The following is a 24,982-nucleotide window of genomic DNA, read 5'->3' on the forward strand; positions in this document are numbered from 1 at the left end:
CTTCGTGAAGGTGGTGGTTCCACAATGGAGGTTGGATACTTGGAGGCTTTCAGCAAAATATGGCACCATTGTTGGATCGAATGGGACGTAAGAGGTCCAACAAAAACATTTCTGACGGACTTCATTCACGAGATTTCCATCTATGGCTTTATATCGGCTAAAGACATTTTATTTTGCCTTGTTCTTGGTGTCGCTTTCACCGTATTGCGATATTTCTTGACGGCGGTAATTTACAAGGTAGGAATTGCAAGATTTTAATTTCTTATAGGTCTTTTTGTTTTTCTAAGGGAACGCTCCTTTGCCAGTTTGTTTCAACTTAATTTTACTCAAATATGGTGTAGCTTTCGATATTTAGGACGTTTGTTGCAAGAGCTTATTATTGATATGATGTTTAGTATCAACCGTAAGGGCTTCTAGAACAGTGACAATTCATTGTCATCCTTCGGGCAGCGTTTTTCCTAAGAAAGTTTTTGTTAGCAAGGGTAAACACTGTTGTTCAGATTGCTGAAACCAAATGTATTCAAAATACGAACCCTCAAATGCAAAGCTGTGGTCAAGGTTCATTCAACTCACGCAAAACATTAGTAAATAAATTTATAGCCTGAGCATTTATCCTTAACTACCCCATAATTCCTCCTGGGCAAACCCTGGGAGATTTGTCTATTAGCCTATTCAAATCTCGTCAAATCCCTCTGGGTATAGGGCAGAGGAATTCTGACAAATCCCCTCCTGTTCTGTCACGCTATCGCGTGAAAATATCGCGTGAGAATATTTATCGTTTGTACTGTCACGCTAGCTGTCGCGTGTCAATCTTTTTGATCGCATTCTTTCCGCTCATATGTAATTCGCGCCCTTTAATTTACGCTTTTAAAGATAGTTATCTGTCACAATATTCTACTATTGGACAAAATTATTACCTTAGGATTTCCACAAGAACAATGAACAATCTATAATTTTAAATCGGTTCTAGAAGCTATCATACACAAGCCCATGTAAGTTCTTTCTGTTTTTACCTCGCTAATAAATTGTTAAGCATATCGACGGTTTGAGGTTAGACTACCGTATCGGAGCCAAGTTAGTATCGGCCGAGGTATCGGAACAGAGTTATAATCCCAAGGAAGGCAATTTTGGCTTGATTTTTCTAGAGACGAATCATCATCTTGAACGAACAACGTTTTTTATTTCGTTCATGCATAAGCTTAAATAATAATTCGTCTGTGTTTTGATACGAGTTATCTGCTTAGTTCGTCTATGAAGACGAACTAGGGTTCGACTGCAGTTGTAAATAGGGATATAAACTTGATGACTGGCAATTGACATTTACGTACTCTATTTTTAATGTACTAAATAATTTGAGAGATAACTCGCCATTTTGTTGCATATTATAGCCAAGCAAACCTCTGGTTTTAATATTGAAGTTGTATTTTTGGACTACAGTCAACCCTTTCTAGGGGTATCAAATGGTCTTTGCGAGCATGCGGGCACAACGTTTTTCTTTGCGAGCACGAGCACTGACAAAAATTACCCTTGCGAGCAACAAGCACTTTTCAAAAAGCTACCCCACTAAAAACCGAGCATGCAAGCAAAATTCCGAGCAAAAGCTTAATTTTGCGAACACTGTGACATTTTGAGGGACCATTCATGACCCCTCTCTCTTAATGGACACCACCATAAGACAGACACCTCCATAAGACAGGCACCTTCATTTTACTCCCTAGATAAGATGGACACATTTCTAAGACGGACAGTTGGAGGCGGCTCCGACGGTGTCCGTCTTAGAGACCAGGCATAACTAATCGATGATCAATGGCATCAATTGGTAATCAATGAGTAATCGATGGGTAATCAGTTGATTAGTCATTGATTATTGGCGATGATCAATGAGTAATCGATGAGTAATCGAAGCCCCAAACTTTTGTGGCCTATTGATTGAAAATGAACAATTTATTCCATAAACGTAAACGCAACGTGTTCGACCACACGTATGTTTTTCAACATGTCATAAACTCATAACTAGTACTTAGTCCCCACTCGGTAAATACAAAACGCGCCTTGCACAAAATCAACACAAAATTTCAGTTCGGAACATCCTCCCGCCCGATGCAGGGAGTGCATCACTACATGTAACTGTCAGCAAAGTTCAATAACATGTCATAAACTCATAACTAGTACTTAGTCCCCATTCGGTAAATACAAAACGCGCCTTGCACAAAATCAACACAAAATTTCAGTTCGGAACATCCTCCCGCCCGATGCAGGGAGTGCATCACTACATGTAACTGTCAGCAAAGTTCAATAAAGTTCAACTCAAATGTTCAATTAGGTCTCATAAAGTTCAATTAAGTTCAGCAGCCAAGTCAGCATCACAGGTTTCAAACAGGTGTAACCGCTGCACTGGACGACGGGTAAGACTTCCAGATGAGGTACGCAGGGTAACGGACCGGATAAGACCATCGCGGCCTGTGTGGGTGTCTTCCACTCGTGCACGTGACCACTGACCCCGAGCTACACGATCCTCACTCACTAGGACCAAGTCACCATTGCGGATTTCACGACCAATCTTATACCACTTCTTGAGAGGTGTGAGGGATTTCAGATAATCTGCATGCCAACGCTTCCAAAATCCATTTACAAGCCTCTGATGATACTGAAAACGTTTTGTGAGGGCTCTTGACGTCTGTTCTGAAACACGAGTGTCTTAAGTCGGACACGCTTGAAGATTTCTGCCAATCAGAATCTGTGTAGGGGTAATCACACTGTAGTCATCAGTGTCTGCCCCAAGGTAAGTAAGAGGACGACTGTTCAGCTGTGCTTCAATTTCAGTTAAAATAGTAGTTAACTGCTCAGCGTCTAACATTGCTTTGGCAAATAGTTTCCTCAGTGGCGTTTTGACACTCTTGACAAGCCGCTCATAAAATCCACCCCACCATGGGGCTTTTTCCACAATGAACTTCCATTGAATCTTCTTTTCAGACAAAGCACTTTGAGTCTGGTCTGATTCCAATACTCTCCAACATCACTGTAGCTCCTTGTTAGCAGCCTTGAAAGTTTTTGCATTATCTGACCAAATAATGCTGCACATTCCTCTTCTATGAATCATGCGGCTCAGAGCAAGGAGAAATCGCTCAGTTGTCATATCAGATACCAGCTCTAAGTGTACTGCACGGATAACTGCACATGTAAATAAACAGACATGAGTAAGGCATTTGATTCCCTACATCACCATCTCATGTTGGCTAAACTAAATGCTTATGGTGTCAACGATAACAGTATCAGACTGCTTAACTCATATTTTACTGATCGCTTTAATAGAGTCAAACTGGGACCAGTAGTGAGCTCCTGGGAGAGGGTGTCAAGGGGATGCCCTCAGGGATCTGCATTTGGGCCGCTATTATGGAACATTTTCCAGAATGATCTAACGTATAACATTGATACACACCTTAATATGTACGCAGACGATCACCAGTTCTACGATATGAGCAGTAATATGGCGGATGTTCAAGTAAGTGCGGAAGTGGCTTCCAACTGGTACAGTTCCAACTTCCTTAAAGGAAACTATGACAAGTATCGAACCTTAACACTTGGTAGAAAATGTAATGACATCTTGAAAATTATCATTGGCGACGTAGAAGTTCAATCCACTGAATGCCTGAAATTGCTTGGGGTATGATGAACATATTAATTCTATCTGTACGAAAAGCAGCCAACGTGTAGGAGTGTTAATGAGACTCAGGAACTTGATACCCACTAGCACCAAGTTACAATTGTTTAAAGCTGCCATTCTACCCTATTTAACTTACTCTCACCTTGTCTGGCATTTCTGCCGTGCGAGTGATAGAAGAAAATTAGAGCGCATACAAGAAAGGGCACTCAGAGCCATTTTCTGCGACAAAACGTCAAGTTATGACAAATTACTAGTTATGGCCAACCTATGCACTCTACAAAATAGAAGGTTACAGGACCTAGCTACTCTTATGTACAAGGTTAAGCATAACATCTGTCCTAAGTATGTTGCTGACTTATTTCAGAGGTCTGAGACGAAGTATGCCTTACGCAACAAAGAATTTGTTATCCCTAGATTTAATACAGTCACATATGGCAAACATACGATCAGATACGTTGGGCCTAAGATATGGAACATAATACCAAAGGACATTAGGAGTTTACCAACACTGTCATCTTTTAAGAAAAACATTCGTAAGCTAGACTTAGATATTTTAATGAATGATAATTGCTGCGCTAATTGTATTCTATGTAGTTCTTAATGTAAGTTCTTAGCTTGTATTTTAACTGTATATATTGAAAATATTTTATCTTGTATTTTAACTTGTATATATTGTAAATATTTTAACCAATTTTAACCGATTTTAGCATTTATTAGGATATTTCGATTTTGTTATTTTTCTTTTACTTTAAAGTGTCCCCATTTAGTGGTTTTATTACTGCTATTTTAGTTTTTGACACTCAAATAAAGGTTTTATTATTTATTATTATTATTATTATTATATAGACTTTTTCACCACTGTCTTTCAAATACAAAGGACCAGCAAAGTCTAGACCCACATTAGTGAACGGTGGTGCAGGCTTTATTCTGTCTTCGGGAAGTGGTGCCATCCGCTGACCAAAGGGCTTTGTTTGGTAATGGCGACAAATAACACAGTTCCTTAGTGTTTGACCGACAGTCGATCGTCCTTTGATCAACCAAAATCTCTGCCGCAAAACTGACAAAGTGTGTTCAACTCCAGCATGGAGTTCACGGCGGTGAAAATCATCAATCAACAACCTAACAACAGGATGATTAGAAGGCAAGATAATAGGATGCTTCTCCGATTCCCTCTATAGCGCGCGCTTGCAGGGAATCACGGTAGTTGTATTCATCAAACCATGCGGTATTGGCCAGGTTGCTGTCCTTCACTGGACCATGCTGTTTACATGACGCAATTTCTTCAGGAAAACTTTCTTCTTGTACATGAGGTATCAACCATTCTTCTTCATGTTGTATCTCTAAACCAGTTAAAGGGCTGTCAATTCTTTCCTCTTCTTTCACTCTTGAGTTGCTAACGAATCTTCTGATCCAAGCAACAGTTCTTAGCAAGCGACTATACTTGCTGAACCTTGTGAAATCAATAAATGGCTCTTTGGGTTGCACAACACAACTGACACTAGCTTTACTCTTCCTCTCTGGGTCAACAATTTCACTGGAAGGTTTTGACCTTAAATCCTCGGGCCAATCTTTTTCGGACTCTTGCAACCAAGAGGGTCCTTTCCACCACAAATGACTCTCTCTTAACTGACTTGCAGGTAAACCTCGGGTAGGTAGATCAGCTGGGTTGTGCAGTCCTGGACAATACCTCCAAACACTGAGATCCAACAACGACTGAATTTCAATAACGCGATTAGCAACAAATGGTTTCCACTGTGAGGCTGCTCCTCTGATCCAGTGTAACGTTGAAGAATTGTCTGTCCAACAAACAATGCGGCTAATGGGACAATCGATTGCACCTTTGACATAGGTACAAAGTCTAGCAGTAATTACAGCAGCCATCAACTCTAAGCGTGGATGGGTAATCTTTCTTACAGGAGCCACTCGGGTCTTGGACATTACAAGACTGGTAGATACCTTTCCATCTTCACCAACAACTCTCAGATATACTGCAGAGGCATAAGCAACTTCTGACGCATCACCAAATGCGTGCAGCTCCACTTTAGGGTTCTGACTTAATGGCAAATCAGTGTAACATCTAGGAATTTGAAGGTGTTTAAGTTCAGAAAGCTCTAGAACCCACTGATTCCATTTCAATGAGACTTCCATGGGAATTTCCTCATCCCATCCAACCCCCTTGGTCCACAAGCTTTGAAGAATTAATTTTGACCTCACTAAAAAGGGTGAGATTAAACCAATCGGATCAAATATCTTTGCTGCTAAGGACGCCACCATTCTTTTAGTGTACACTGTCTTTGATCTCGACTTAACAATGTCCACATCAATTGCAAAGACAAGGTTGTCAGTGCATGTATTCCACTTTAATCCTAATGCTTTCGTGATTGGATGTTCTGCTGCTAGACCACTTTCCAGGCTGACAAGACTATCGGCTGCTCTGTCCCTCTCTGGTATGGCCTCCATAAGCTCAGATGAATTGCTTGACCATTTTGTCAAATTAAAAGCAGCTTTCTGCATAAGCTCAGTAGCACTTTGCTGTAATTTCAGTGTTTCCTGAACATTGTCTCTCCCTGAAGCAAAGTCATCAACATAAGTGTTCCTCAAGATTTCACTTGATGCAACAGGGAATGTTTCTTTACAACTTTTCACATGCTCTTGAATAGTGCCAATGGCAAGAAACGGACTTGAAACAACTCCAAATGTGACCCTGGTCATTCTCTAAATCTTAGGCGTGGCCTGGGGGTCCAAATCTCTCCACAGATACCGGTGTGAATCTCTGTCTTCTTCTTTTAACCGAATCTGCAAGAACATCTTCTCTATGTCACCCATGATACCAACAACATTCTTTCGAAAACGGAGAAGAATTCCGACCAAATCCGGTTGTAATGCTGGGCCTGGCTCTAAGCAGCTGTTCAGAGAGACACCATTACTATCTTTCGCTGATGCATCAAACACTACTCTTGTCTTGGTTGTCTGCTTGTCTTCTCTGATGATCGCGTGATGAGGGAGATAGAACACAGGACGCCCCTCTGTCGGTGTAATTTCATCACAAGGTACTTCTTCAGCAACACCATTCTCAACATACTTGTTAATCGCTTTTCTGTATGACACAGCTTTCATTGGCTCATGAAGCAGCTTCTTTTCTAGATTGTACAACCTTCTTTCCGCTTGCTGGTAATTATCTTTCAATGAAACACGATCTTCCTTCCATGGTAAGGATACTTCATAGCGACCATCGTTGTACGTTAGTGTCTCTTTAAACTTCTTCAAGACCACATCTTCAGCATGAGTAGTAGAAATTGAACTTTCAGCAGGTCTTACACCAATGGACTCCAAATCCCAGAACTTTTGAAGTGTTTCATTCAATTGTTCCTCAACACTAATTTGAACATTCATAGACACAGTGCATTCTTGGTCATGACCACCTGTTGGTCCACAGAAGACCCAACCCAAAGTTGTGCGAACTGCAACTGGCTCACTGGAACCCCCTCTTACAATGTCTCTTGTCACAAAGGAATAATAGAAATCCAAGCCAATAAGCACATCAATCTCCTGTTCCTCTCTAAGGAATTCTTCAGGAAATACTATGTTTCGAAGGTGAGACCATCTTGATGGATGAATATCCACAGCTTCAGCTGGCCGGCATATTACTGGTGTAGTAAGTGCCTCAATACATTGAGGCTGTCCTGATTTGTCAATAGGTGCCACAGTTAACGCAATTCTCTTCCGCAAAGTGCTCTTGGTGGCCTCTCCACCAAATCCAGAAACAGCAATTTTAACACTCTTTCCATCAAGACCAAGCTCATCAATTACACTCTGCCGAGCAAACGATGTTTGAGAACCAGGATCAAAGAAACATCTCACAACTTTTGAACAACCATTTGATCCACACAAAATAGCTGGCACGGTCTGCAGAATCACCTTTCCACATAAGCTCACTGCAACAGAATTTGCCACAACTGGGGACAACACAGCAGGACCTGACGACGTGGGTGTTAATTCAGGGGGTGATTCCACTTTGACTTCTTCCAAGGGAGGACGAGCTGAATCCTGATGCAGGAGACTGTGATGTCTGCCTTGGCAATGCTTGCATGGAGGTTTCTGGCACACTTCAGCTCTATGACCAGATTCAAGGCATCGGAAACACAGGCCTTTAGACGTTGCTTTTCTGAATCTTTCTTTAACAGGCAATGACAGAAAAGTGACACATGACTTCAAACCATGGTTTTTGTAGCAAATGACACACTTGCTCTCTTGCGTTGCCGCACACAATGCAAAGGTGGATGATTTTTGTGACCGGTAAAACTTGAAACGACCTTCACGATTTCCAGGATTTTCCTTTGACGAAGCTTTCGAATCAAGAGAAGGAGTCTGTGAAGACTCTTTGGCTCTAATCAATTGTTCCAAGAAAGCGAACAGTGTTTTCACTTCCACACAGTCCTGTTTAGCTTTCTCCTCATCAAGCTCTAATTCCCATTTTTCCACAACTTCTTTTGGCAGCTTGTAAACTATTAGAGGCACAAGAACTGGAGCCAAAATTTCAGAAGTTTTCACCCATGGACTCAACAGAGCGAACGTGACCTATCACTTCATCGTAGAATTTACGCATGGACGTTGCATCATCAGAGGTCAAACGTGGCAAATGTATCAAGGATCTTACATGCGCATCAAGTATTAACCTTGCATGCCCGAATCTTTCCTTCAGGATTTCCAAAACTGGCTTGTAATTCGCTTGTACCACTGCAAAACCTTTCACCGCTTCAGCAGCCGAACCCTTTAGCGATCTCATCAAATACTCTAATTTTTGGACATCTGCCAAGGACGGATTGTCATCTACCGAAACTTTTATCGACTGAAAATAGGGTTGCCAGTTTAAAACATTTCCGTCAAAGGTTGGTAGATTGATCTTGGGTAGCTTAACTTGTACTTGAGAGGACGACTGGGATGCGGGTGGATTGCTTCCTAACAATTGCACTTCGGGAACATGTTTACTTGCCAAATAACTTGTCATTTTCGCCATGCTTTCAATTACACGCGCTTCGTAGTCATTATGACTCGCACATTCCGTATCGATCTCTTCATCCTCTAACATTGTGCACATCGTGGCTTGCACTTCCTGCAAGTCATTCCACTTACTAGCGACGTTATCTTTCACGCTTGAACTCGTGCATTATTATCTTGTTGTGACAAGGCTTCGTCGATTAACTTCAACGTGTCTGTGACAGATTTTCTCAGGAATTTTCTCTTTTTCTTGATAGCTTCTAATTCTTTCGACATTTTGAAACACCATCAATTTCACTGACCTCAAGTAATCGCAACAACACAGTTTCTGCACATTCACAGAAGTTCCACTCGATCAAGGAGCTGATGCAATACACGTGTTTTGGCGCCAAATCGCCGATATGCGAAAACCAACTTCTTCGCAGCAATAAACGGATCCAACACTTCTTTTGCTCGACCAATCGTCGAATGGATACTGTTTCTCCAAATCCAATATCCGGCTCGAAGGACCATGAAAATGAACGATTTATTCCATAAACGTAAACGCAACGTGTTCTACCACACGTATGTTTTTCAACATGTCATAAACTCATAACTAGGACTTAGTCCCCACTCGGTAAATACAAAACGCGCCTTGCACAAAATCAACACAAAATTTCAGTTCGGAACATCGATTACTCATTGATCTAATTGATTACCTATTGATGTTATTGATTACTCATCGATGACCCATTGATTACTCATCGACTATTATACTGCGCACAGAAGACACATTTCTTGCTTTCTTGTACCATTTTTTTTCGTTTGTAATTTTAAACTTGTGTTTACGTATTTTTCTTTATAACTGGCGTTCCTGTTGACGAAATTACGGCTTCACAAAAGGTCAAATAACCTTCTGGCATGCCGAGACGTGAAGTGCTAATCACAAATACAGATGATTCTTAATTGTGCAATATTTCACTTTACCCAACTCTTTATTTAACAACATAACAACTGGACAGGAACCAACCAGTCTGAAAATGAAACTAACATGTACAGGTACGCTGGCAAGAATCGACTACGTGGTTTTTGTTCGGTGGATGTTTGTCAGCAAAGTAAAACTGCTTCTGCTTAGGGAAACAGCCGTCAAAAGCAGTTACATTACGCACCGGACCAGCTGCAAGCACTTTTACTGTTTGTGCTTTTTTCACGTGTAACCATGATACGGTTTTCAGCCACTAGATGATATCGATGGGTAATAAACTAATCAATGCAATCAATGACTAATCGATGCAATCGATGACTAATCGATAACCAAAAATTTTGTGGCCTATCGATTAGTCATCGATTACTCATTGATCATCGGCAATAATCAATGACTTATCAATTGATTACCTAACGATTACCTATTGATTACTCATTGATTTCATTGATGTCATTGATGTCATCGATTAGTTATGCCTGGTAGAGAGAGTTGTCTGTGATGCATCAAGCAATGAGCACTCTGGGCAAACCCTGGGATATTTTTGTCCAAATGCCTATTTAAATCTCGTCAAATCCCTGTAGGTATAGGGCAGAGGAATTCTGACAAATCCCCTCCCCCTGAGTGCAGCAATAAATAAGGACAAGTGTTCCTGTTAATGTACAAAGGTACAAATTTTACACACAAAACCAAGTTCTAAGGGCACTGGGTTTTCGAGTTCTGTGAGTCCCTGGGATGCACATATAATTCAGTGAATTGGGTATTACCCAAGATCGGACTCCTCAAAATAGAATTTAAGAACCCTCAATTTTAGTTGCTTTTCTTCTTCTATCTGAGTCCAGGCATGTCAAGGAAAATCACATCATCCCCAGAGCCTGCGATCCATTTGGACTGTGCCACAGATCGAGACCTCTGGCTGGCTCCCACACCCGAACGGTCACCCGAAAGCCGGGATTCACTGACTCTGTCAAATCTGACAAATCTGACTGGCTAAAAATACAGAACAAGCACTCTACGCATGCACAAAAATTGGGTCCGGCCAAAGGTCTCAATCCTTGGCACAGTCCAAATGGATCGCAGGCTTTGGGGCAAGAATTTAGAAAAAATGGTCAATTTAGGCCCTAAAATCCATGCGAAAGTGCCCGAAGTGAACATTTCAAACAACATCCAAAAATTATAGATAGGGTATTCCACTGACCAGACAAATCCCCAGGATCTGCCCAGGGCTGGGGTGTGATCTCTATGAACGAAAGTGATACGTTCCCCAGTATCTCCACACCCTTGGGTAACAAATATCTGGCAATCTCACAAATGAGCTTGGGTTCCCAAGGGTGCTCACCAAGGGGAAAGCCGCTGATTGATGCTTAACACAAATTTGTAAATCTGTAAAAGATAAGATAGTACAGTTTATTTATTTACTTATTGACTACACTTGTACATACACACACAAGTGAAAACTAAAATAGCCAGTGACAGTTGTACTAGCTCGTGGACTAGGTTGACTCATGCCTTTAGCTTGATCTCCTCTTGCTTGAAGCATTCAGAAAATTTAAACACCCAAGTCAATTCCGAAAGCACATGTATAGGTAAGTGAAATAATTATTAACTTGTAGTTATAATTTGCAGCCTTTTTTCAGTTGGTGTCAACTCCTCGAGAAAGATCAGAAGAAGTGTCCAGAAAGTGCTTTCAAGCTTTTGTTTTACTCTTCAGCCTATGGCTACTGTTCCTACCTTCTATTTGGTGGCAAATATAACTTTTTCAATGACACAAGTAACTGCTGGAAAGGTTAGTTTATGTTTGATCCCTTTTACCTATATGTACCAGAGTTGCTTGAGGCATAGCCAAAGAGCGTCTCTTACACTTCCCTTATTCTATTCTGCATGCATCCTTAACTCGCCGTAGATACACACCCTTACCCTTACCCTTACCCTTACCCTTACCCTTACCCTAAAGGCCTAAGTCATAGGCAGCGGGGCAGGTGGGGCAGGGGGCTGTAGCCCCCCACGTTTTGGTGCCGGAAATGTTGCGAGCACAATGTAAAATTGGTTTGTCAAGGTATTCCCTCTCAAGAGTGAGTTCAAACATCTGCGAAACTTCCTTGGAAGTCTTAGGGAAACACCGTTTATCTTCCAAAGAGTTCGAAAAATGATCGATCGGGAACGTTCATATTGAACAACCAATGGAGAATCTTCGGAAATTTTTGGTCTAGAAACTGCTCAGAAAACAAAAAGTTGCTCCAAAATAAGAACCTGCTGAGTATTGTTGGGACAGTCTAAGCCCCCCCCCCCCCCCCCCAGGTTACAAAATGCTTCGCCCCCTCTGTAAGTATGAACTTATTCTTATCATTTATAGGGTTGGCTCCATTCAATACATATTACTAAAGGCCTTGTTTATTTTTAGGATGGTACAAAGGAATGCCTATTCCTCAAGACATATACACGCTGTATGTGGTAGAAGCAGGGTTTTATTTTCATTCTATATATGCCACACTGTTTATGGACCAGTGGAGAAAGGATTCCATCCTCATGCTTATGCATCACATTCTAGCTAATTCCCTTATTCTCTTCTCATTTGCAATCAGGTAAGACTGAAGAAAATTGGTTATCATGTATATTGTATGTTTCGCGCTCCCGTCTGTAGCGGTACTTTTATTGAAGATACACCAGGGATTTAAAGAACTCTGAATTTTATTTGCACTACACTTGATCCATAGTTGTGAATCGAAGTCATAGTCAACTGCAATTACAATATTCGAAATACACAAGTCACTGTTTGTACAAGCTTTCTTATAAACGTGAATTCGAAACAAACATACTTACAATTTGTGTTTTCTGGTTCTATAAAATCCCTTTAGTTCGAACTTCTAGTAGCTTCTAGTGATAAGCGTCCGTTGCTACTGATAGCGTCCGTTACTCGTAATAGCGACCGTTGTAACTGATAGCGTCCTTATTTAAATTTTTACTAACACCTAATTCTCGTTTCCACGCCTCGCTCCGGCTAGGCGGTAGTTGAAAAATATAACACGATTAATTATGCATGCGACATGCAGATCACTCCGCCCCAGTGCGGAAATTAGATGCTAGTTCTAACTGCTAGCTCTGGTTGAGCAACGACTAATTAGAATAAACATAACAAGTTCAGTGTTCCTCGAGTAATAGTGCTATTAGTTCTTATTGTTCTCTCCGTTTAGTTCCTCCCTTGTAGCTATCAGGCACAGCTTGTGGATTGGCCTATCATATTCGCCACTTTGGGTCTTTATCTTTACTTTCCTCGTTAAACCATCCTTGCCTGGGTAGGTGTCAACTATTAGTGCCATCTGCCACTGCGACCTCTTGCGGTTTGGGTTTAACTCCAACACCAAATCTCCGACTTGGACATTTTCCCTTTTCCTGAACCATTTGTTCCGCGGGAGAAGTGTAGGTGAGAAGTATTTCAACCAACATGTCCAGAATTCGCTGGCTCTGTTCTGCACACTCCTTAGCAAATGTCGAGGATTGACTCGGTCCTCTTGTTCGGGCTGGGGAAGAGGATTGTGCTGTCCAATGATGAGGTCATTTGGTGTGATTGGCGGTGCCTCCCAGATATCCTCAGAACTTGGATAAAGAGGACGGCTGTTTACCATGTGGGTTACTTCAGCCAAGAACGTCCGCCATTGTTCTTCTGTGAACGTCTGATTCTTGCAGGTACAGTTCAGGCCTTGGCGGACGGATTTGATCAGTGATTCTACAACGCCATTCTGATGGCTTGCATGGGGTGTGTTCCATCGCCATTGAAAGTCACAAGTGAATTCTTCTGAGAGAGTTCCTTTAATCTTGGGGACGTCCCAATCTTGAACGATCTCTTTCAGATATTCTTGCGCGCCCACGAAATTCGTTCCACAGTCTGACCAGCACACTCTCGGGTGACCACGCAAACAAGCAAAACGACGGAACGCCATCAAAAAGGCATCAGACGTTTTGTCAGTGACAAGTTCCAGGTGAACAGCTCGCATCGTCATACAGGTGAATATAACCACTTGTGCTTCTTTCAGAGTCTTCCGATTAAGTTTTATGTGCACTGGTCCAAACATGTCCATGGCGGTGTTTGAAAAGGGGGGAAAACCAGTTGCCACTCGTAAGGACGGGATCTGTCCCATAAGCTGGTCTAGTGGTTTCTTTCGAAGTTTTCTACAGGTGACGCACTTTGCAGTAAGAGCCTTAGACATGCTGCGGACTCCAATGATCCAGTACTTTCTCCTGGCTTCATGAACTAAGCTCTTGTAGCCACAATGTGCTCGTTTGTCATGCAGGTGACGCAGTAGGAGCTTGACAAGTAGATGGTCACGTGGTAGGATAACAGGATTTCTTAATTCCCGTGGCAATGACCTAGCATCTTCAAGTCGTCCATGCGCTCGGAGTAGACCATCTTCGTCTGGTTTTGGAATCAATTTCTTGTCGATAACAGAGGGATCTAAGTGTACTTGACTCCACTTGAAGAGTTGATTCTCAGAATCTTGTAATTCTTGAACGGTAATCGGGCCTGTCTTTGCATTCTTCTTTCTGGCATTTTGAACGAAACGGCGGACGTAAGCGAGCGTTCTTCTTATCTTTGTAAATGTTGAGCAGGTCTTCAGTAATTGGTGAAGAATCGGGTTATCTTCTGACTTGACTGGTTCTAATTTGGCGTGCGCTTCCGCTGAGGCTACTTTGTGTGTCGCGGACATGTTAGCTTTTTCGGGCGTTTTCATTTCCTTTAAGACTTCAGCAGGTTCTTGGTCCTCAGCTTGAAATCTGGGCCATTTAGCTTCAGGCAGCTGCAGGAAAGAGGGTCCCTCTAACCAGTCTGTAAGTCGTTGAGGCTCGGTTCCTCTGGTGAGAGTGTCAGCTGGATTACTTTTCGACCTAATGTAACGAAAGTCATCCACTCCAACAGTTTCTTGGATCTCTGCTACTCTTGCTGATACGAAAGGTTTAAATTGCCGTGGTGGAGTTCTTATCCAAGACATCACGGTAGACGAATCTACCCAGAAGACTTTTTTGCAATCTTGGATGTTTGCAAACTGTAGAGATGCTCTGCAAGTATCATACATCCTTGCAAGTGTTAAGCAGCCCATAAGTTCTAGTCTTGGGATTGTCTTCTTCTTCAACGGGGCAACAAAGGACTTAATCAGGACAGGGATACACTTGTAACTTCCATTCTTTAACTCCCATCGGAGGAAGATGACTGCACCGTACGCTTTCTCGCCTCCGTCACAGAATCCATGGACTTGCGGTACCCCAACAGCGTGACTTGGTTTCAACTTTCGATCGAATTCGAAAGCTAGCAGCTGATTCATGGCTTGCAGGTTTTCCATCCATTTGCTTTGAACACTCGCTGGCAGGATCTCATCCCAATCGTAACCTGAACTCCACAAATCTTGTAGGTCGATTCTGAACTTGATTGCTACGGGTAACACAAGACCAATGGGGTCCCATAATTGGCCAATAAGACCTAGACAACGTCTCTTTGTCGGGTCATCCAACTGTCCGAGCTCATTCTTCTTTAGGGAAAACAAGTCGTTCTGTTTGTCCCATCTTAGACCAAGTAGATCTGTGAACCTTTCGCCATTGGATTGGTCAATTTCTGCCCGGTTGGAGTGCCACGCCTTGATCTGGAAGTGACCTTTCTCGAGGATGGTGTCAATGTCTTTGGTGATCTGCTTTGCTTTTACCACAGTTGCTCTGGACCCACCGATATCATCCACGTACACATGGTCTTGAAGCTCTTTTGAAGCCTCTGGGAACTCAGCTAGTGATAACTTGGCTAGAGTATTAATGGCGTTAGTTGCAATATCTGGAGCCGGTTTATCTCCAAAGTTCAACCGTAGCCACTGATACACAGTTGGTGAGCCACTTGCCTTACTCCTCCACAGGAACCTGTGGTAAACTTGATCGTCTGGATGCACCAGGACTTGATTGAACATTTTGCGGACATCACCAGTGTAAGCCACTGCATCCCATCGCCATGCCGCCAGCACATCGAGTAGGCTATTAATGAAATTAGGGCCCTTCTCGAGGTAATCATTAAGAGACAAGCCATCGTGACCTTTCGAAGATGCGTCGAAGACAAGTCGAACTTGTGTGGTTCTTTCTGGGGTGAAGACGGCTTGCATTGGCAGGTACCATTCGGGTTTACCATGATCTATTAGTTCAGGTGGAACTTTGGTCACAAATTCTTGATCTAACAACTTCTGGACTTCTTCGTTAACAACGTTGAGGCAGCCTTTTTTCTGGAAAGACTTTTCAGCAGAAAACATTCTCTTGAGGGCGATGTCGTAGTTACTGTGCTTGGGGGGACCTGCTTCCTTCCAAGGCATCTTCACTTGTATTCGCCCATCAACTAAGGTAGTTGAAGCTGCGAGGGACTTCACAAACTTGTTTTCTCGTAACACGTTTTCGCTGCATGTGCAGAGTTTGGTCGGTTTGACGCCAAGAAGGTCCTGATGAAGGAGTTTCTTAATATCCTCCACCACACTTACTGTCCCGACTTCTACTGACCGAATTTGTGACATGTTAGAGCTGTTTGACTCAAACTGTCCCAGGACGTACCATCCAAAGCAGTTTCTTTTCGCGATGGGTTCTCCTGGTTCTCCTGACACTGTATGAATATCAACGAAGGCTTCTACGAAGTCTGTACCAATGAGGAGATCTATGGCTCCGCCCGAAAGATGCAATTTATCAGGAACGTTCTTCAAATGAGTGTATTGTTCCACTTGATCTCTAGAAATCCTTTTGGAGTTACTACAAGGCTTTGCAACGGTATATACCTGAAGAGGCTTCGTGATATCTTTGTCTGTAGGTGAGGCAATCATAATATCAATTATTTGCGACGGTTCGCTTTTCTTCTTTCCTCCAGCCAGGCTCATGGTGAGATGGGTTGCTGATCCATTTAAGCCAAGTCGTTTAGCTGCAGGCTTGGAGAGCAGACTGGTGTTAGACCCAGAGTCTAACATTGCAAGAATCTCGACAAAGTTCCCATCTCTGTTCATGACTTTGACCTTTTGAACAGGGCACAAACCAGTGACAGGTTTAAACTTTCTTTCTCGGTACACAGCGTTCCCTTGGACGTTGCCACTCGACATGGTTGAGGGGCCTTGGAATTGACTTTGGAACGGTGCTGCAGTTGGACTTAAACTTGAGTTTGTTTCGCCAGTAGTCTTTTCATTGTGTAAAGACCGGTGGTGGTTTTTTGTGCATTTGTCGCAAGTTGAACCGTCTGGCTTCTTGCAAACGTTTGTGTGATGTGCTCTAAGGCACTTGCGACATCGCCAATGTTGCTTGACAATCTCCCATCTTTGGTTTACTGATGAATTATGGTAGGTAGGACAGGCAGCGAGATGATGTTTGGTTTTGCAACCGAGTGGACATGTCTGATCATCTGTTTCTTCGCCATTGGTAGCATTATTGTCTGACTTTTTGGGCAACTTGTCTCGGCGACTTTCATTTTTCTCCTCAGGGATGACGTTACTCTTGCCTCGGGAGCGAATGCTGGCTTCCTGATGTAACCAGGCGATAAGGTTGCTCACGGTTTCTTCTTTTCCTTGTCGTTTCATCTCTCTCCCAAATTCAGAATTGTCATTTGGGTCAAGTTTAGACAGGAGCTGAGACATGAAGAATGGTGCTTCTGTGGACTCTAGTACAGGACATCCATTGTCTTCCATGTCATTTACGTAACAAGAAACTGTTGTTGCAAACTGTGTGAAGGACTTGGAATCTCGTTTGACTGGCTTGAGATTATTTACTTCAGAGAGCAATTGATCCATTAACTTTCGTCTGTCTGCGAACTCGGTGTCTAGGATGTTCCAGGCGCTCTCGATAGTTTTGCAAGTTTTAACTTGGTCTGTCCAAAACGAACCTTTTGGCATCGCGTTACGGAAACGTTGTAGTTGCTCGTCTTTATCTTGACCGTACTTCGCCATGCAGTGGTTAAATTCCTTCTTCCAAGTTGAATACGATCTTCGACTTCCGTCCCATGTTGGTACAGGTAGACGCTGTAGGCTGCTTAGGTTTGGTTTGGTTCCTAAAGTGTCTGCCATTTTGGTAACCGCTGATGTCATTGTTGACATTGAAGATGCCAAAGCCTCCAAAGCTTCTGCGTTCGTAGAAGATATTTCAGCCGAATTTTGATCCTTTTGATACGCAGCAAATTTTAAAGCAATTTGAAGAAAATCAGCTTTGACTTTGTCTCCTAATTTCTTGGCAGTCAACCAGGGTTCTTCTTCGACGCCGATGGCTTCTTCAACCCATCTGTCTGAAATAGTTTCCTGTTGTTTTTTGATATGCCTATATCTTGTCTCTACTTGGCTGAAAGCTGCTTCGAGAGTTTTCACTTCAGGTTTAACAGAGAGAATTATTTCAAATTCTTCTATTAACTCGTAGAGGATATTTGCGGCGTTTTGCATTTTTCCCACGAGCGTCTTCACGTCCACTTTAGGTGGCATTTGAGCGTACGATGATTCAACGTAATCTGTGACAGCTCAACTTGTGATGCGAAGTTCTTTGGTTTGGTTGTCAATTCGGCGTAATCTTCGAATACAAATTTTGACTGTTTCGCGCTCCCGTCTGTAGCGGTACTTTTATTGAAGATACACCAGGGATTTAAAGAACTCTGAATTTTATTTGCACTACACTTGATCCATAGTTGTGAATCGAAGTCATAGTCAACTGCAATTACAATATTCGAAATACACAAGTCACTGTTTGTACAAGCTTTCTTATAAACGTGAATTCGAAACAAACATACTTACAATTTGTGTTTTCTGGTTCTATAAAATCCCTTTAGTTCGAACTTCTAGTAGCTTCTAGTGATAAGCGTCCGTTGCTACTGATAGCGTCCGTTACTCGTAATAGCGACCGTTGTAACTGATAGCGTCCTTATTTAAATTTTTACTAACACCTAATTCTCGTTTCCACGCCTCGCTCCGGCTAGGCGGTAGTTGAAAAATATAACACGATTAATTATGCATGCGACATGCAGATCATTGTAAGTGCCAAGGTTTCCTTGTGCTTGATAATGATGGGAATTTTAATTATTACAAATGACAAGCAGTGCAAGTTAATTTCAAAAGAGGATGAGCATTAATTATAATGGTGATAGACAATATTATAAAGTTGTGCAATCTAATTAATTTATCTTACACACATACATGAAGGTTATTTTAGTGTCAAAATCTTAATAAGCGTACCTTATAAGGCCTACTAAATGGGGACACCGTTACTTCTTAGCATTAAACCAGGTTTATACCAGGGTTTATACAGGACCATACAGTGTAAAATACAAGTGCTCTTTAATTTGATAGGACAGAGGCACTCAGACAAATATATAATATTTTCCATTTAATCAATCTCCCTTGCGACTTATGAATAAGGAAGCTCTCAAATCTGCTTGTCTGTGCTCTCTTTTGTATTTCAGGTATTATAGAATTGGTGTTCTGGTGTTATTTCTTCATGATGTCAATGATGTTATACTGGAGTTTAATAAACTCTGTGTGGCTTTCAAGTCGCGTGGCAGAAAATACCATGTTATACCAGACATCCTCAGTATTGTGGGATTTTTGTCTTTTGCATCACTGTGGTAAGCATAATGAACATTTTCAAAATATATATTTAAAAATATATATTTTACAATAAAAAACCTGAAATTTATTGAAAAAAATGTGCACTCGAAATTGTCAAAGGACTGTGACTTTTTGAGGCTTCCTGAGGTTGATAAAGGTAGACTCAGCACTAGTTCAAGGCTGCAAATTATTATTTTTTGCTGAAAGGATCTGAAACGATATGTCCAACTTGGTTGGACAATACAAAAAATTAATGTGGTCGGAGGTGGTATTATATTGAACTTTATTTTGATTCAAAATTGTCACAACTTAAAAATACATTCAAGAGAAGTGGCATATAATCAAATTACGATCTGGCTGACCGTACATTTACAAGTTAATTCATCTGCAAAATTATAGTGTCCCCCGTAATGGTCATTTATGATTTAAAAAATTGGTAGGACATGATGTCTGACTAAGGTTGAGAATTTGCCAGACATTAGCAAATTTTGGTCGGCCATTGTCAAGGCCTTCCAAGGGGTAAAAGCGACAAGCGACATGACCCTGAATACTGGCGACACGGGAACATTTTAACAGCGACAAGCAACATCAGTACAGCTCTGAAATGCGACAGCAACAGAATAGGGGGAAAAAGGAGTGACGTTTACAGCTGTTAGCGAGGCGACATCGGTTCTCAGAAACATGCGACATTGCGACATGGCTACCCCCCTTGGAAGGCCTCATTGTCTGATGACTGACTGTTATTTGCAGTTCTGCTAGTTAGTGATTTTTGCTATCAATTGGTAATCTACATACATGTAGCTGGTGTTAGACTGTCCACAGCCTCTCGATTTTTCAACGCAGCCCCCCACCCCCTTGCTTCTTCCGTTTTGCTCTGGCGTCAGGTTCTCTCGCCGTTCTCACTGCGCGCTCATCGATCGAAAAAAAAAAAAACACGAAAAAATAGAGGGCTGTGGACAGTCTAAGCTGGTGTTTTTTTGTTGCACCTGTGAAAGAAGCGTTTAAGGGGGCATCACTGTTAGTGTTTTGCCATTGCTCATGATAGACTGTCTGCTAGTGTATGTATTTAATTCTGCGAATCATGTTTTAGGTTTTATGGTCGTCTGTACGTCTACCCAATTAAAGTACTATACTCCTGTGGCTACCTTAGTATGCAGATCCTTCCTGCAGCTCCGTTCTACTTTTTCTTCAATGCAATGCTTTGGGCGTTGTTTTTTATGAACATATGGTGGTGGCAGTTCATTGTATGGCTCATAGTCCGTATCGGTATTGGAAAAAGCCGTGGCGTGGAAGACACTCGAGAGATTCCAAAAGAGACACAGAAGGATGGAGAGCCTGGTAAAATAGCAGATGGAAAAGTGTTAGAAAACGGAGAGGCTACAAATCATGGTAAGTAATGCTTGCTGAAATCTTTGCTACTGTTCATTTACGTTAAATCATGATAAGATGAATGTCATGTTAGCTATGTATTAGAAAGATAGTAAGCACGTTTTTTAGTCTGATCTTGAAAAAGAGTGTTTAGCAGAATCCAAAATGTTAACCAAAAAATCCGAGCCAGGCTTCACTACAAGAGCCTCAGTTACACCGGTACGTCTGAATTAAATACCGGTAATTTAATGACAATTATGAATACTGCAAGACAGTGTACATGTATGCTAAAATGACAAGAAAAGAATAGAATAGATTGATGTCTGGACAAACTAACGGTGCTTTTAAAGGAACTGTGTCACGGATCTAGTCAAACTGAATTTAGACATAAGAAAATGGCCACCAAATTGAGTGAAATAACAATAACACAGCAAATACAAAAGAAGGTACGGATGTACGAAAATTGAAGAAGATTAAAATGGATTGTAATTTGGGTTTTTGAAAAACTGTTAGTGCTGTTATATACGTACAGTATGAATGTACATGTAAGGTAGTATAATCTAAAGTGTAAAACAGAATAGTTATAAGCGGTGGTAAATACATAAAGTAAATCGTTTTATTTAAGACTAGCAATGGTATATTGCAATTCCTGAGTTTGATTGGTTAACAGGGAATGGTATATGAGCTCATATACCATTGACCACAAATATGGTAGAAAATACGCGTCAACGAAAACAGCCTGGATGCTCAAATATTGCAATTCTTTGGGCGTTTTAAATAAAACAGTTATTCCACTCGCGCTTGTTGGATATGAGATCGTTATAACCAACTCAGCGCTACGCGCCTCGTTGCTATCTACCATCTCATATCCAACGCTAGTCCAGTCTCTGAACTCTCTCTTCCGCGCGCCCTATATAGGGGCTGAACCCAGGCGCGCGAAGAGAGAGTCCAGGATAACTTGCATGCGCATGCGCCAGTTTTTCCCCCAAAATTGGGGGGAAAACCATATTTGGCAGCACTTTTGAAAACGCGCGCGCACAAATGACGAGTTCAACTACGCGACCGTGTACTAAAGCTGCATCACCGGAATAACTTTAAAAAGCCTAGCTTTCTAGTCAGTGTCTACTAAAAGCTATCGGCCAAAACACAAATCGCTATCCGTCAACTACTCCTAGTTTTGTAGCTGTTTATTGAATTATATTTGGATGCAATTGAGCACAGTTTTTTTTCTTGCATTTATTCGCGCGCTCGGTCGCGTAGTTGATTTCGTCATTTGAGCGAGCATTTTTAACCGAGAGCGCCCGTCCCAAGCAAGTGACGCCACACTCGTCGCTTCTGATTGGTTCGTTCTGAGCATGCGCAGGCAAGTTATCCTGGACTCTCTCTTTGCACGCCTGGGTTCAACCCCTATAAAGGGAGCGCGGAAGAGAGAGTTCAGGGACTGGACTAATCCAACGCGCGCTCGTGGAATAATTGTTAAATATAAGCTGCAGTGGGAAGAACAAATGTGACAATCAGATTGAGATCGTTGTAGTTTTATATCAGCTAAAAAATATTTATTGTTTTCTGCTGACTGCAGAGTAATGATAATTGATGCTCTCCTTTTAATCTGTAGCTATTGAAAGGAATTATAACAAAGAGAGGAGCAAGAAAAGGGAAGAAAATGGTGAACAGAAAGATATCAAAGAGCAAACCCACCGTAGACAGCCACGTACTAAACCTGCTAATCCATAAAAAGAACCTTACACAAGAAATACTATATGCATATGTTATTGTCATCATGCCCGGCCAGCCTTCAAAAACTCGTCTGTTCGGATAAAATAATTACTCCAACCTGAAAACTCGAATTTTCAGGCTCTCGGATGATCTAAAGTAGGCCGAGGTACTTTGGAATGCAAGCAGGCAAAGCTATTAACGGTGATATGATGCAATATTTCCGTACTTTCTTGATTGAACGCTGGTTAAATTAAGAATTTTTTTGTAAGTCCTTTTTTTAACGACATTGAAAAACTGAGGCACTGGATATCCGTTTTTGTTCTGGATGGGGCAGTCCTTACTCCTCGGGGCAGTTTTCCCATTAAAACGGTGAGAAAATGCTCCCCCCCCCCCCCAAAAAAAAAAGGTTGCAAAGTGGCACCTGAACGCTCAGTGCTATTCAAGTTTTTAATTTTTTTAAATTATTTGTTCAGTCGTATCTTTGCTTCTTAGGGGGGGGGGGGGGGGGCGGGGAAACGAAGCTAATCGGGAGAAACATTACGTTTCAAAAATGTTTGTGCTCATATTTATAAGCTAAGGGATTTTGCAATTTAAAAGAAAAAGGTTGGTGCATGTAGGATACAGTGTGGTTACTAGTTATCCAAGGCACATTGAACAGTAAAACACAAAACAAGTTCCATGGCCATGAACATTAAAAGTCTATAGCATAGCTAGTATATGACATAAAATACGAAACAAGCCTTAGGCCAAGTAAAAAAAAAATGTTTCTCGTCCGGATCTCTGTAAAAAAGAGAGCGGGCGGGCGGTTTTTTTATATTTGTTATTTTTTATTTTGTGCATTCCTTACCTGTGTTGTTCGAATATCGGTTTTTTTTTTTTTTGCCTCCATCGTCAAATTCTCCAGAAGCGATCTTGCAAAATAAATCCTGCACAGTAGTTGACCTATCAAGTACGGACCTGGCGTACCGAGGCTTTACATTTTTGGCTTGAGTTCGTATTAAAACGCAGACAAAAGCCATGTCTTACAGAAATTTCAACTACGTACAAAGTGAAAGTAACGCCTGTTGCTTTTTGTTCGTTTCAACTTTTTCAATAACAAATATTAAAAAAAGAGAGGCGGCCCCCAAAAAATGAAGCGGGTGGGGACGAGAAACATTTTATTTTGTATTTTTTTACTTGGCCTTACAGTGAGAGGGTTTCATAATCGGGAGAAATTATTTTTCTTTCATTATTTTTTAGAGCTAATGACGGTAGCTACAGTGTTATTTTAGACCCCGTTTACACGGGTCCGGACAAATTTTTGCACGGACAAAAACTTGCACGGTTCCACCTTGCGTTTACACGGGACCGGCGGAACTGGACGAGTTTTTGAACGGCTAAGTGTGCAAGTTTGGGACCTGAAAAAAGCAGGTCAAATTTTTGACCGGCACGGTTCCATATCTCGTACGGACTCGTGTAAACACCCAAATCGTGCAACTTTTTGCACAGATAGTGCGGTTAAGGCCTGGAATCTAGTTATATTTTGCCTGGTTGCTTCCCTTGTCCACTGCCTTTCGGAAGTTTAACTTGATCCGTTTTAGTTTGTTTTGGATTCGGTCTTTGTTGAAGCTTCCTGACGCATCGGTACGTCGGGGGAATTTCTCCTTGTCGTTATGAGGGTACTTTTCCAAAAACATTTTGGTTACGTCTTCGTACTTGCTCCTGACCGTTTCCCAATCAACTCCTTCCCCTGCTTTTCTTGCTTTGTAGTCTATAACTACATTAAGCAACAAATTAATTTCTTCATCAGACCACGTAAAGTTCTTGTCTGCCGCTTCTGCCGCCATGTTTGATTTGCCGCGTGCTGCATTAGCCGCAACATGATTGGCTTAAAACATTAGCGATAACCAATCACAACAGACACGTAAAAAAGCCATTCCAATGCCGCGACTGGTCTAAAATTTGCACGGTTCCGTGTAAACACCACTGCAATCTGTAACAAAATTTGCACGGATCCATGTAAACAGGCGGTCCAGGTACAAAATTCGTCCGTGCAAAAATTTGTCCGGACCCGTGTAAACGGGGCCTTACTGTTATGTTGAATGAAGATATAGGGATTTAGCACCGGCAATTTTGTGTTACACGGCTGGGCAATTTTTAAGATCTGTAATTTTGACGACAACAACAACAATATTTGTTAACGAAATCAATTTGACAACAGAATATCACGACCAGCACGTAAAAACAGCTGATCGAGACGGGGAAGTGGGTGGATAAAGTAACTAAACAAGATACAGATGCAAGAGTAGTTACAAGTACAATTACAGATTCTTAATCACGGACAGAAAACACGAAAGTTCGATGTTCAGATTTGTAAAGAAGGTTACCTGGAAAATCGTTTAAAAGGTTTGCACATTCTAGTTCTTATTGACTTGTATTAATATGCTAAATTGCTCTGCCTTAAAACGTGTAAAGGTCGGATTAAACGAGAACAAGAAGCTTGAGAAGCTTGAGAAGCTTAAAATCGGGCGCTTAATAATAAGCTATCTGTTTTGACTTGAAAGGCAGGGTACAGTACAGTAAAAATCACTGGAAAAACAGTCACTTAAACCTATTCAGGCCGGGGGGGAGGGCTTTGAGGCCCGCGCTGATTTTGGATGCTTATAACTTTTTCAAGATTCAACCAAACGCTGCTACACTTTGGGCGTTTATCTAAAATTT

General features: G+C 41.6%; 2 protein-coding genes across 2 annotated transcripts; one reads left to right on the top strand and one right to left on the bottom strand.

The window, feature by feature from the left end:
• Nucleotides 1-23,546, top strand: LOC144644524 (ceramide synthase 1-like). The gene is made up of 6 exons (XM_078504036.1): nt 1-237; nt 11,250-11,409; nt 12,025-12,205; nt 19,054-19,215; nt 20,289-20,587; nt 22,182-23,546. Exons 1-6 carry the CDS (start codon nt 25-27, stop codon nt 22,298-22,300), a joined length of 1,134 nt encoding a protein of 377 aa, XP_078360162.1. The 5' UTR covers nt 1-24; the 3' UTR covers nt 22,301-23,546.
• On the bottom strand, nt 12,241-17,677 carry LOC144638626 (uncharacterized). The gene is made up of 2 exons (XM_078497833.1): nt 12,444-17,677; nt 12,241-12,360 (listed from the first exon to the last, which is right to left on the bottom strand). The coding sequence occupies exon 1, from the start codon at nt 17,675-17,677 to the stop codon at nt 12,788-12,790; it is 4,890 nt and encodes a 1,629-aa protein (XP_078353959.1). The 3' UTR covers nt 12,241-12,360; nt 12,444-12,787.
• Nucleotides 23,547-24,982: the final 1,436 nt, after the last annotated feature.

This window comes from Oculina patagonica, chromosome 2 (genome assembly GCF_052425735.1).
Source record: "Oculina patagonica isolate OP01 chromosome 2, crgOcupat, whole genome shotgun sequence".
Classification (NCBI taxonomy): Eukaryota; Metazoa; Cnidaria; class Anthozoa; order Scleractinia; family Oculinidae; genus Oculina; species Oculina patagonica.